A 14,468-nucleotide genomic window follows, 5' to 3' on the forward strand; every position below is an offset into this window, starting at 1 on the left:
CCATGATTCTCCTGTCTCAGCCTCCCAAATATTGGGATTACAAGTGTGTGCCACCACACCCAGCTTAAATTTGTATTTTAAAGGTTTTCTCTTTCACTTCATCTTACAACCATACCACTGCTAAATTTCACTTAAAGGCACTATTAAAATTCTGTACCTTTTGCCAGGCATGGTGGCACATGCTTGTAATCCCTGTAATTTAGGAGGCTTGAGAGAGGAGGATCACAGGGTCAAAGTAAGCCTTGACAACTTAGCCAGGCCCTCTGCAACTTCGTGAGACCCTGTTTCCAAATAAGAAATAAAATTGGGCTGGGGGTTTAACTCAGAGCCCCAGCTAAAATGCCTATGAGTTCAATTCCTAATGCCACACACACACACACACACACACACACACACACACACACACACACACACAAACTATCTCCTCTCTTGATACAGTCTTCAGTTCTTAGTTTTATACAACTTAAAAGATGCGGGTGGGGGTGGGGTGCAGCTCAGAGGTAGAGCACTTGCCTAGCATGTGTGAGGCTCTGAGTTTGATACCTAGCACTGCAAAAACAACAACAAAAAGAAAAAGAGAGTATAAGGAAAAAATTAAAATAAACTAAAATCTATTTCAAAGTCAATATAAATTAATTTACTTTAATAAATATTTCCTCATGAATAAAAATTAACATTTAACATATCCAATTTATTACAATACAAATATAGGGCATATATACCTTTATACATATATATCCTTATATACGTTATCTATATATAAAGGTAAATATCAAGGTCTAATGTTAAGTGGTTCCATATTAAGGATTCAATATTTCACAAATTTCTATTCTCATTATATTATCTAAATAAGTTCTAGTCTAGAAGTTAAAGATAAGAAATTTCCCAAGTGTACTTGCTTCCTTCCAAGATTATAATTCTGAAAATAAATTAAAAAGTTCCAAAGAAACCTACAACTTCCCCTGGAAGTATTATAAATCAAACATTTCTGTTTTCCAATATGTTTTTGCAAGTCCTAACAGCATCACTAGAATAAGGCTGACCTTACTGATGGGTCATTCTCCAGGAGTTCAGTAAGCCGCTGAACTTGTTCTGGTTGGATGGATCTTCCTAGAAGTGCCTCTGTGTTAGTGTAGATGAGAAAGGCTGAGACCAGGCCTAGTAAGGTGCCCACACCCAGAGAACCCAGGCTGTCATACAGTGGATTGCCTAAAAAAAGCACATATGAAATCGGTGAATCAACATGTTTTATTATTTCAATGAGCATTAGAGAGCAAACAACCAGGAATAATCGAGGGACTTAAAAGTTCATTCCTAATTCTTTTAGTTACCTCCTTCGATTACACTACAAAATGTTCACAGTACAACTTGCTCCATATTCTATAAGAGTATTTTATATATTATTATTATATAAGAGAATATATTATTAATTATTTAGGATCAGCTTCTTGTTTCTTGTCATTACATAAGTGAGGATTCAGAACATTTTCAGATGAGATACCGTACATATTAATGACATAATGAAGAGTCAATTTCTTTTAGATATGTTAATGGTACTTTATTCCAGATTGACAAAATTATTGTAAAATCAGAAGTTGAAAGAAATAATCATTATTAACTAACTCCCAAAATGAAGATGAAACCAATTTAAAAAGAGTTAAGGAAATATAAAGGCAATGAAATAGACAAATGAAAAAGAGCTACAATATATATTTACTAGCAATGTTGAGCTTATTAAAGTTCTCTCTCACATTACCTTAACATACCTATAAAATTACTAAGACAAATATATCTATATTTTTATAAGAACTTGAAAGTTCAGAGTGATTATAAAATTTAAGCAACAGCCAGAAAGGTTTAGAATATTACAGAACTCTTCTACAAATACCTTATTTCTAATTTAGAGAAAATTGTAATTCAGAGAAGCCTAAATATTTTTATTGCACATCTATACATACACACACACACACACACACACACACACACACACACACACGTTTTTTTTTTTTTTTTGGCAGTACTAGGGATGAAACCCAGAGGCATTCTACTTCTGAGTTATACTGCTAGCCCTACTTTTTAATTTTTTTATTTTGAGACAGGGTCTCACTGAGCTGCAAAGGACCTAAGTAATTGAGGTTATCTGTGAACTACAATCTTCCTGTCTCAGCTTCCCGAATGCCGGGATTAGAAGCATGCACCACCATGCCGGGCTTCTACCCAAATATCTTACACAAGTAAAACAATCTATTTGTTTAAAAGTTTTCAATGATATAAAAACAATCCCATATATTGTAGAATTAAACAGTACAAATAAAACACTTGCAACTTAAGAAATACTTACCTGTTAAAGAAGTAAGACCCATGCAAGTGGCTGCTATTGTCACTCCTAAGACTGCTGCAGTATCCTCCAATAATATAACATTTGTACTAGGATCACGACTTTCCATTACTTAATCATTGGGGGAGAGAGAGAAAAAGAAAATTTCTGAAATCTTCAGAAGACATTAAGATAAATTAAACTATAAATTAAGATAAAATGTATGACAGATAATTTAAAAAACCCTGTTTAATACACACACACTATTTCTTGGCTTACATGTCAACAATAGTTATAAAGTCAAATTATTTTTTCAAGTTATACAAGCATACATAGAAATAGAGTAGCTCACTGAAGTCAAATCCAAACAGAAAATATCCATGAGCTTAAATTGCACAACATTTCTCTTTTTAAAAGACCCTACATATTGATATATTCATTAAAAGCCACATAGGAAAGACACTGAGATATATCTTATATCCACCTAATAGGAAAAAAGCAATAATTCTAGCTTTTTTTTTTTTTGATACTGAGGATGGAACTCAAAGGCACTCTACCTTCGAGCTATACGCCCAGCCCTATTTTTTCCTCTTTATTTTGAAACAGGGTCTCACTGAGTTGTAAAGAGCCTCACTAAGTAGTAGCTAAGACCATCCTCGAACTGCAATCTTCCTGTCTCAGCTTCCCAAATGCTGGGATTATAAGCATGTGTCACCACGCCTGGCTAATTCTAGCTTATTTTAAGCAAATAACAGGGGGAAAATTAAAATCTGGCTTCTAAAATACATACCATACTTATAAAATGACATTCCTTTGGCCTGCGCACTCCTACGAAGTTCATTTATGGCAACAAGAAGTGTTGCTAAAAGAAAAGCATTCATATCAGAAAGGGAGAAACCTCATGTCCCCAGAGCTTTAAAGATAGCACCTTGAAAGATGAGTAAGTTAGTACAACACTTTAATGCCAGGACTGGCAATAAGAAAAAGTTTTGTCCTGTCATTATCAAGAATCTAATTAATCATTATACTAAACAAGTCATATATTTTAAACCTTAATATATATAATTATTTAAACAACAGCCTTAGTTTATTCAACAACCACTATTTGGCAGACACCACACTAAGCACAATCATTTTTGGTCCTCTCAACCTTTAGAGACAGGTAGTAGTATCACTCTTTTACAATCAAAGATGAAGGATCCCAGAAGTATATGTAATTATGATCTCAAGTAAAAATTATATTAATTTAAAAAACAGATGAAGGAACTACCATACATAGAAAACAACCATGTGTCAGGGGTAAACAAACTTTAAGTAAAGCACTGACTTAGGTAGTTTGACTTGATATTAGCAGTCTCTGTCATAATTCTGCTATAGCTATGTATTTCAGAAAATTTGAAATATTCTTATATTCCAAAATGATAACTTTTTCTTTTTCTTTTTGGCACTAGGGATTAGATCCAGGGGTGTTTCACCTCTAAGTTACATCCCCCAGCCTCTGGAACAGGGTCCCGCTAAGTTGCTGAAGCTGGCCTTGAATCTGCAAACCTCTTGTCTCAGCCTCCCAAGTACAAGGATTATAGGCCTGTGCAACCACATGCAGGTTTTCCTGATTAACACTACTAAAGCCCAATTTTAAATCTCAGTGTAATTATGATCTATTTCCAATGTTCTAAGCATTGTATGAAACTCAAGGACAAACATACTTTTTCCCTTGACCTCATATACTACTGATACAATCATAGTACATTATACAAAGACTTTCCTCTCTAAAGGTAGACAAAATAAACATCCCTATTCCAAAGTTTCTAATAAAAAATTTAATAGAATTTAACAAATATAATAATGTACTGCTGAATACATATCACTAAATTGAGAAGAAATATTTGTGATGGCACATACCTCCTTCAGATACCAATGATCCTGCTAAAATACAATATGCCTAAAAAAAAGATAAAAGAATCACAACTCTTCATGTGTAAAGTTTGCAATGTCCAAAACAGAAACAAATTCAAATTCAAGCTAGATGATAAAGATCTTTTTTGTGTTGTTGTCTTCTTTTCTGGTACTGGGGACTGAACCCAGGGACATTCTACCTCCCAGCTATACCCCTTGCCCTTTTTATTTTTTATTTTGAAACAAGGTCTTGCTAGGATGCTGAGCATCTCGCTACTTGCTGAGGCTGTCCTTAAACCAGTGATCCTCCAAGCAGTACTGGGATTACAGGTGTGCACTCCCGAGCCTAGTGATGATAAGGATCTTGATGGGAAACCAGTTAAATGAGGACAATGACCTATGAACACAGACATCAGGAACCTGTGGAATTAGCTGCAGTTAAGATCCACACTCTTCAATAACTTCTAGATTTTGTCTGAATGCCCAGTATAAAGAAAGTCCTGACTTAGAAAACCAAGGTTATAAACAAAAATCACTTATTTCCTTTGGTATCACCACTCCCTTAAACTCCCAGAACAATACTTCAATTGAATAATAAATAAAATGGCAAAAAGGCTTTAGTCCACGGCGTACAACAAAACAGTTCATCTAGGGACACAAATTTCCTTAAAAATTCAAATGATGTTCCAACCAATACCTATAAAACTTTCAACTTACCTTTCTGGAAATCTAGGCTTTCTTGAAAGAGAGTCCAAAACTCAAATCTTTCAAAGAAGCTGAGACATTCTACAGTTAAGTGATGTGACTGAGTACATACAAATGATGGCAGAGGAAAGACTAGAATACAGGCTTGCCAGTCTTTGTTCTAGGCTCTTTCAACTGAATCTTACTGCAAATCTGAAATTAATTATTTCTACTACTATAATTAAAATTATAGTTAAATTTTCAAATAACTTTTTTTTTGTAGTGGTGGTGGTAGTGGTACTGGTGAATGAATTCAGGGACATTCTATCTCTGGGTTGCACACCCAGCCTAATTTTTTTTTTTTTTTTTTTGAAACAGGGTCTCACTAAGTTGCTGAGGCAGGTTTCAAACCTGTGATTCTTCTGTCCCAGCCTCCCAAGTACTAGAATTACAGGAGTGTGCTACTATGCACAAATCTGTTTTTCATACTGAAACACGGTCTCACTAAGTTGTGGAGGACCTCACTAAATTGTGGTGGTTGGTTTCGAACCTGCAGTCCTCCTGTCTCAGCCTCCCAAGTATTAGGATTACAGGAGTGCACTACCATGCCTGGATCCAATAACTTATTTTTTAAAAACATTTCACCTTGTTTCTGATTTAAGATGGATTTATCATGCAATAAAAGGAGAACGTGTAACATGTCAGAAATAAAGATTCCAAAATAATACCTGGTAAACTGGTTTATGATGTGTTGGATCTATTTAACAAAGTCGATAGTCTAATGAAACCCTATTTGATTACTAAGAGACACCGGAACTACTAGAAGCTTTAAAGCTTACATGCAACTGAAAATTTAAGTAATAATATCTAAGTTCAGAAGCTATTCTGCCTCTGTAAAGTGAGGTACAAATTAGGTGAATGTTAGGACAATGAGGCACTACAGTATAAAGTGGACGAACCTTTTCAGAATGGAAGAAGTCACTTTATATGTATAACTATATAAAATGCTTTAGTATAGAAAACTAGCTATTTTTTATTACAGAAACTGGATAATAAGAAATTTGTAGGAAACTCAATAACATGCAAACAAGCCTAGTTTAATGAGATTGTTATGGCACAGATTTTTATGGTATAACAAGATGTTAAAATGAGAATGGTTCTGTTCAGTTCTATGACCCCAAATAGGTTACAAATACCCCTATATTCCAAAATAAGGTACTGCAGCATCTATTTAGGACAAGGTGGAGCCACAGAAGGTAGCCCCAGCCTGGGGCTTTTATCAACGAGACTATACCATAGCTGTACACTCACTAAACCATTTAAGAAGTGCTGAGGGTTAAGGATACCAAAAATGAAGACTTCTTTGGTGAAAGCTGTTGAGCTGTTGAGATTACTCAGAAAGCTTGATGTATGACCTCAGTATTTTGGAGATCATAAGCAAATTGTGTCTGATGCATACCTGAATAAGAAATCTGTAGACAAGGCTACTGACTAAAACTGGTCGTCAGCGGAGAAGGTGACTGTATTTGGGAAAACACCTGCATACTCACAGCAAGTGTACTAAAAGATGCCTAACATAATAGGTCTCAGATGGAGCCTGGTGTTGGAAAAGAGATCAATTGTCCTAAGATATTCTTGCCAAGTACAGGACAAGCTCAAATATGTCTGGCATGATACCATGAGATACAGAAAGTAAGAGGGGTACAAGTGACCAATTTGTGCTCGTTAAGGGAGTTATTCAGAGTAGCCAAGCAGTATAATCTCCAGGAAGTGGCCATACAATAAAAAGGCAGCTTTAAATATGTACACAAGCCATAGAAAACCATAATAAAATAACAGTGCAGTGTCAGTACTTTTTTGTTCCCTATCTCAACCTGGACACTGCCTACAGGGAGAGGAGAAGAAGAAGCCTTCGACAGGGAAATACGGAGGTATCCTTCCTCCCATCTTCCAAATTCCCCAGTGCAAGCTTCCTACTGAAAGGGCTCCAGGATGAGAAAAGTAGATATTTTAACTTTAAATACAGCAGGCATGGTGGCATACACTTGTAATCCTAGTACATGGGAGGCTGAGACAGGAGGATTTAGGTTTGAGGATAGCCTCTGGCTACTTAGTGAAGCCCTCTGCAACTCAGTGAGATTTTGTTTCAAAATAAAGAATAAGAAAGAAAGGGATGGAGGTGTAGCTTGGAGGTAGAATGCCCCTGGGTTCCATCCCTAGTACTGAAAAAAAAAAAAAAAAAAAGTAGTTCAACTTATGACTAGTAACACGGGACTGGACATCTTAATTACTAATATGAAACAATTTTTGGAACTAAAAGTGAATAGAGGTCCTTTCGTTCAACAGTAACTGAAGAAATTTAAAAAAAAAAAAAGCTCGTGATTTTAATCAAGGAGGTCAGGCTTAAAATTTGTGCCTAGAGAGATACTCCTGTTCAAAACCATCAATTTATATGGTTTATATGAATATTGTATGAATTTAGAGGTCATGTCCAACCATGTTCTAAAAAACACAACTGGAGATATATAACCCCATATTATATAGTCAAGAACGTATGCTCTTCTTTGTCTTCAATACCAATATGACAAAGGCATTCTACTATGTTCAATCATTATGTCCTGATATTTCAAAACTGGGGGAGGGGAGCAATAAAGATTACCCATAGGAAAGATTCAATTGGTTGAGGATGAAGCAATCCCATTACGCCATGATACCAAGAGAGTCCTGCGCCCATCATGAAAATACCAACACCACTAATTAGTGAAGCAATGTAGCGCATATTTGAGAATCCATACCTGAAAAATGAAAAGAATATAATTTGCAGAAACAAAATGGGTTCATTTTAAATTATATGCTTAATAGTTGATAAAAAAGAAAATAATTCTTAGAATATTAAGATGTTACAGTTTTATTATTATTATTACTACTATTACTGTTAGGATTATGGTACTGGGGATTGAACCCATGGGCACTGTACCTTAGAGCTACAACAACATTTGTTTTTTGTTTTTTTTTTTAAACAGGGTCTCACTAAATTGCTGAGGCTAGCCTTGATCCTCCTGTGTTAGCCTTTCAAGTACTGGATTACAGGTATGCAACACTGCTCCCAGCTATTTAGGGTGCCAAACTGACATTTAATTAGAAAAAAAATCAATATACAAAGTGGAACAAGCTGCAAGATATTTGAAAATATATAAAAATAACTATCGTTTAATTCGGTATTTTCTAATCCCTTTTCCATATGGTATTTTTTGATGTAGGAGAGCTTTTGTACTATTATGTTGTTCCCTAGATGTTGGTAAAATTAATCTTAAAAAATACATTCAGCCTGGTGTGGTGGCACATGCTTGTAATCCCAGCATTCGGGAGGCTGAGACCGGAGGATCGTGGTTCGTGGACAGCCTCAGCTACTTAGTGAGGCCCTCTGCAACTCAGTGAGACCCAGTTTCAAAATAAAGAATAAAAAATGGGGCAGGGGATGTAGCTTGGAGGTCAAATGCCCCTGGGTTCCATCCCCAAACCCACAGAAACAACAACAAAAAAATTCAGATGTTTAATGAATGGGATGGCATTCAACTTTCCTTGTAATGAATCTTTTAATTGAATATTTTGGTCTTGTGGTACAGTCGTCTATGATTTATATCACCTATAATTTGATATTCAATACTGAACAAATGAGCACAAATAATTTATTGCCAGTTCTAAACAGATTTACTACATAGCAACTGCCAACTACTATTAGAACCAAGAGCTTCAGTTTTCTGGGTGTTTCCCTAGTTAATTTTTTTTTTTTTTTGGTGGTACTGGGGTTTCTGGAAACCGTTCTATCTCTGGGCTACACTCCCAGACCTATTTTTATACTTTTTATTTGGAAACAGGGTCCCTTAAGCCAGGGCAGCTGGCTTTGAACCTGTGCGATCCTCCAGTCTCCACCTCCCAAGCGCGGGGATTACAAATGTGCACCACCAAGCCCGGCTCCCTAACTAATTTCTTAAAATATAAATGATTTTTCGAGCATATTTAGTCAAAAGGTGCATTAATTTGTATAAGTTTCAATATAATACTATTAAAGCAGTTTAAAAATAAGATATGCTGTAAAAGAAAAAGAACCACTTTATCATTAAAATGATTCTTGGTAAATTTACTTCCAAGTCTAAACTTCACTGTAACTTGAAGCAAATGCAAATTCAAACAAGAATTCTTAAACAAAACTGCTACTTGAATTCTTTGTGCAAAGACATAATCTTGCCATAGAAAATTCCCAGTTTATAGATTTAATATTTAACTAGATTGATTTTTTAAAAATTTATTTTCTTCTCAAGTTTCCCCAGAAAGCAATACAGATGTGCATTTGTTTAAGATAATTAGAATCTAAATTAAAAGGCATTACTTTCAGCTGGGCATGGTGGCATATGCCTGTAATCCCAGTACTGGAGAGGCTGAGACAGAACGACTGCAGGTTCAAAAGCAATCTCAAGCCAGGTATGGTGGCGCACGCTTGTAATCCCCACGCTTGGGAGGCGGAGACAGGAGGATCATGCAGATTCGAAGCCAGCCTCGCTGGCTTAAGAGACCCTGCTTCCAAATTAAAAAGTATAAAACAGGTGTCTGAGAGTATAGCCCGGTAGTAGAAGGGCTTCCAGGAGCCCCAGTACCACCAAAAAAAAAACAAAAAAAAAAAAAACCCAACAACAACAACAACAACAACAACAACAACAAATACCCCAAGACAATCTCAGCAATTTAGCAATGCCCCACCCAACTTAGTGAGACTCTATTTCAAAATGAAAAGAATAAAAGTAGGACTGGGAGTATAATGCCCTGGATTCAATCCCTAGTACTACAAAGAAGAAGAAGAAGAAGAAAAAAAAGGACATTACTTTCATTTTAGGTATTTTCAAGAAATTTGTAGGCTCTTAATTTTACCATGTAGATTTGCACTGTCCATTATACCACATCACTAATCAAATTTAACTTCATTAAAACAAAATATAGATTAAAATTTGGTTGGTTATTCACTCTGTTTCCAGCGTCAAGAGCCACATAGTAGTCAGTGGCTCCCATACTGGACAGATAAAAAAATGTTTCGATTATTGCAGGATATTCTATTGGGCACCACTAAAGCAAATTATGAAAATGCCTTAAGAAGAGATCTTCACAACCAACCCAAAACTTAAAATTTTAATCCTCTGATTTTTACATCTTTGGTTCAGAGAAAATGGTCAGAATTTTTTCTCTTAGAAGAGTACAACATTGTAATGATGTATACTTAGCAGATTAAAGAACCACTTGTTCTCCATACTAGCTTATTGATATTTATAGAATATCCAAAACGTTAACAATCTATAACAGGAGTGCCTTCATTTCAAATAAGGAAAGTTGTTTATAAAGCTTAAAAATTGATACCTTCACTGAAATAAGAGTGCATTTTTTCCTTAAAGATTGATCAAATAAATTCTACTAATGAAGCTAGTTAATGTAATAATGATTATGAACTTCACTTTAGATGGTTGCTAGTGGAAGCAACAGGAAAAAAATCTATTGACTAACTGATATGATTCAAGATAACACTCTAAAAATATATTAATTTTACAAATACGTAATTCTGAAATGTTAACAGGACATTATTTCTAAATTACAATAAAAGGATTAAAATAAGTATTTATTTAATGAAATCATCTCAAAATTAGACTGGACAGCCCATTCTTCCAAATCTAAAATATATGCTTTCTTGGTTCAAAATAAAACTGAACTCGAAGATCAAAATATGTGCTTTTTTTTTTTTATTATGGAGACAAGTTCTCCATGCTATTACAAAGTGTAAAAATAATTTAAACTCCATTTTTAAATAATATCTCAAATTTACTCTGACACAGCAGTGATTGCATTTTAGATACTACAGTGAAAGAAATGACCAAATTTCTCAAAATGTGCAGATAGATAAATTGCAGATTTCAGAAATGCAGTTGTTTTGATTTCAGTGACTTGTCACCAAAAAACACAAAATAAAAGCAATATCCTTACGGATGAGAAGGATCTGGTGTCTGAACTGATTTACTGATGCCCAATGCTAGTAACCCCTATGGAGAAGAAAGAAAAAAATGTAAATAATCATCAGCATATTATATAATTTCTAGCTATTTTATGAGTGCACAGAGAAACAACTGTTTCTAAACACTATACTGCAAACTCAAGTATTCAATGAATTCAGGTGAGTTAATATTAAATGATGTGTGGCCTATTACTTAGCAGAAAAGCTTTCCAAAATGTACTGTCACAGAACTGGGAACTAAATTTTCATTTAAGATGCAAGTCTAATTTAAAAGTAGGAGGTGTTCTCATTTCTCAAGAAGTGAAGAAAAAATATTATGGCATAAAACATTGCAATGAATTACATATTTTTAAATGTTACATTTAAAAGAAACAATATCCAAAAGAACGTGAGAAATAGATTACCCTAAATGAGGTCAAGTTAAAATCTTTTCCATCAAAGCCTTTCTGAGCTAGGCATGGTGGTGCACACCTGTAATCTCAGCATTTGGGAGCCGAAACAGGAGGATCGCAGGTTCACAGCCAGCCTTAGCAACTTAGTGAGGCCCTCTGTAACTTAGTAAGACCCTGTTTCAAAATGAAGAATGAAAAATAGGGCTGGGGTATAGATCAGAGGTAGAATGCCCCTGGGTTCCATCCCCAACCCCCCCCCCCCAAAAAAAAAGCCTTTCTGAAGACTCTACGCATACTCCTCACTCAGGAGTTCTCCAAGCCTTTGCTATCACATGGTCTTCAGTTTTTACTTACATCTTGTATTAATTCTTTATAAAAATTCATTTTTTTCGGATTACAAAACTAATACATGCTCATTATAAAGAAATTCAAGCAATATAGGAGAGGGGACTATTCAAGAGTCTGGTGTATATTTCACAATATCTGTATATAGTTTGTGTGTGTGTGTGTGTGTGGTGGTACTGGGGTTCCTGGAAGCCCTTCTTCCTCTGGGTTACACTCCCAGACCTATTTTATACTTTTTTTTTATTTTTGGAAACAGGGTCTCTTAAGCCAGCACGGCTGGCTTCGAACCTGCGTGATCCTCCTGTCTCCACCTCCCAAGAGTGGGGATTACAAGCGTGCGCCACCATGCCTGGCTAATATCTGTATATAGTTTTTAATGTTGCTTTTGTGAGAATATTTGTGCCAGATTTTAGAGTAGGCATACATGTTAAAATATATTATCTTTTTGCACTTTATCTTATGGGAATTTTCTAACCTAGAGATAAATGGATAAAACAATGCAAAAAACCTGACAGACCATTTCAATAAACTCATAAATCACTAAGTGTCAACAATTATAAATATACAACTAGATCTACTTTAATCCACACATATTCCTTCATAAATGTTTTGAAGTAAATTCTAAGTATCATGTCATTTCATCTTTAATTACTTTGGATAAATCTCTAAAACCACCTAGGCCTTTTAGGAAATAAGTCACAAGAATATATCATACTTCTAAAGTTAATATGAATTCTAATGCTAATATTTAACATTATTAAATATTATCTCAATAATGACATTTCCATCTATGAAAGTTTTTATTTTTGAGGTAGAATTCATGTACAACAAAATGCACTCACCTGTGTAACATATTCCGATCAAGACAGACCTTTCTATCATTCTAAAAAGCCCCACATAAGTAACCACTTAAAAAATTTTAAATTATTTTGTTGTTGTTGTTTTTTGTGGTACTGGGGACTGAACCCAGGGGCATTCAACCTCTGAGCTACCACTGCCAGACCCAGTTTTTTATTCTTTATTTTGAAACAGGGTCTAACTCAGTGACATTGTTATTTCCCACTATCCCAAGTATATCTCCAGACAAAAGGTCAGAGAAATAAAAAATGTTTCTCATCTCTCAGGGATCACGGCCTGTTATTGTCCAAAGTCGGAAAACACTCATTTCTCTGTTTTTTAAGCTGTTTGCCTAGCAAAAGACTAAGTTCAGTTCCTGTTAGTCCATCTTGCCTGAAAGTAGAAGTTCTATACATAATATTTTTAAACATGACCTTTTTATTCAATGTATCATGATTTTAGTTCATAGCTACCTACCAGGTTCTTAATTTTAAGCCTGGAGTAATTTTAGAGAATGGACACTTTAAATTATCTTTAATGTTTTAAATAACTAATATTAAAACCAGTAATCTCATATAAATTCCCTGCCCATAAGTACAAATTCTTCTACATTTCAATTTTCCTATCTTTGAATAACTTTTTTACAAAAATAGAATTTGTTGAGCCGGGCATGGTGGCACATGCTTGTAATCTCCGCGCTTGGGAGGCTGAGACAGGAGGATCGCGCAGGTTCGAAGTCAGCCTCAGCTGCTTAGTGAGGCTCTCAGCAACTTAGTGAGACCCTGTTTCCAAATAAAATATAAAATGGGTCTGGGAGTATAATCCGGAGGTAGAAAGCCTCTGGGTTCCACCCCTAGTATCACCAAAAAAAAAAAAAAAAAAAAAAAAAAAAAGAATTTGTTACATACAGCTCCCTATCCCTTTCTCCTCTTTCCTCACACCATGACTGACTGGTAAAATATTAAACAGATAATAGTTATTATTTTCTGAGTTTAAAAATTAAATTCAAAAGTAAAGATTAAGCCAGGCATGGTGGTGCACGCCTATAATCCCAGTACTTGGGAGGCCAAGACAGGAGGATTTCAGGTTTATAAAACCAGCCTTAGCAACTTAGCAATAACTTGTTTCCAAATTTAAAATAAATAGGGCTGAGGTATAGTTCAGAGGTAGAATCCCCCTAGTTCAACGGATTTAATGTATGTATGTATGTATGTATGTATGTATGTATGTATGTATGTATGTGTGTGTGTTTAAGTATCTCTCTCACAAAAAGTGAAGTTTGTTAATACTAATGGCAAATGATTATTTTCTTTCCTTAGTTTACAAAGGGTTTAATCCATTTGACAGTGAGCCGAATTCTCAGGTTTAATTTTTTTTTTTTTTTTTGTGGGTCTGGGGATGGAACCCAAGGGCATTCGACCTCCGAGCTACACCCCCTGCCCCATTTTTTATTCTTTATTTTGAAACCGGGTCTCACTGAGTTGCAGGGGCCTCACTGGGTAGCTGAGGGTGTCCACGAACTGCAAACCTCCGGTTTCAGCCTCCCGAATGCTGGGATTACAAGCATGCGCCACCACACCCGGCTTCTCAGGTTTAATTTTTAATTAATGTTGCTCTCCTTGTTCCTTATCATTTTATTATTCTTATTACTCTTTCTTTGTGGTACTAGAGATCCAACCCAGGGGGATTCTACCTCTGAACTATATCTCTAGCCTTAATTTTTATTCTTTATTTTGAAATAGGGTCTCACTAAGTTGCAGAGGGCCTCTCTACTTAAGTAGCTGAGGTTGGCCATGAATCTGTTATCCTCCTGTCTCAGCTTTCCAAGTACTGGGATTACAAAAGTATATCAGCTTATTATGCCTTTTAAGCTCATTTTTAATATTCTTATTAGTTTCTTAGTAGTGCTAGGGATCAAACCCAGGGCTCTCATACATGCTAGATT

At 35.3% G+C, this 14,468-nt stretch overlaps 1 protein-coding gene across 1 annotated transcript in view; it reads right to left on the reverse strand.

The window, feature by feature from the left end:
* SLC30A9 (solute carrier family 30 member 9) overlaps nucleotides 1-14,468 on the reverse strand; it is a gene marked incomplete at both ends in the record, with an annotated part of 71,754 nt that overhangs the window by 15,353 nt on the left and 41,933 nt on the right. Inside the window, 6 exons of the mRNA XM_080698036.1 lie at nucleotides 1,044-1,209; nucleotides 2,342-2,449; nucleotides 3,108-3,179; nucleotides 4,220-4,259; nucleotides 7,557-7,692; nucleotides 10,922-10,977. Coding sequence (XP_080554162.1) covers nucleotides 1,044-1,209; nucleotides 2,342-2,449; nucleotides 3,108-3,179; nucleotides 4,220-4,259; nucleotides 7,557-7,692; nucleotides 10,922-10,977 — 578 coding nt within the window. The remainder of the gene's footprint in view (nucleotides 1-1,043; nucleotides 1,210-2,341; nucleotides 2,450-3,107; nucleotides 3,180-4,219; nucleotides 4,260-7,556; nucleotides 7,693-10,921; nucleotides 10,978-14,468) is intronic.

The sequence above is a fragment of the Muscardinus avellanarius genome (genome assembly GCF_963383645.1).
Source record: "Muscardinus avellanarius genome assembly, chromosome: 6".
Lineage (NCBI taxonomy): Eukaryota > Metazoa > Chordata > Mammalia > Rodentia > Gliridae > Muscardinus > Muscardinus avellanarius.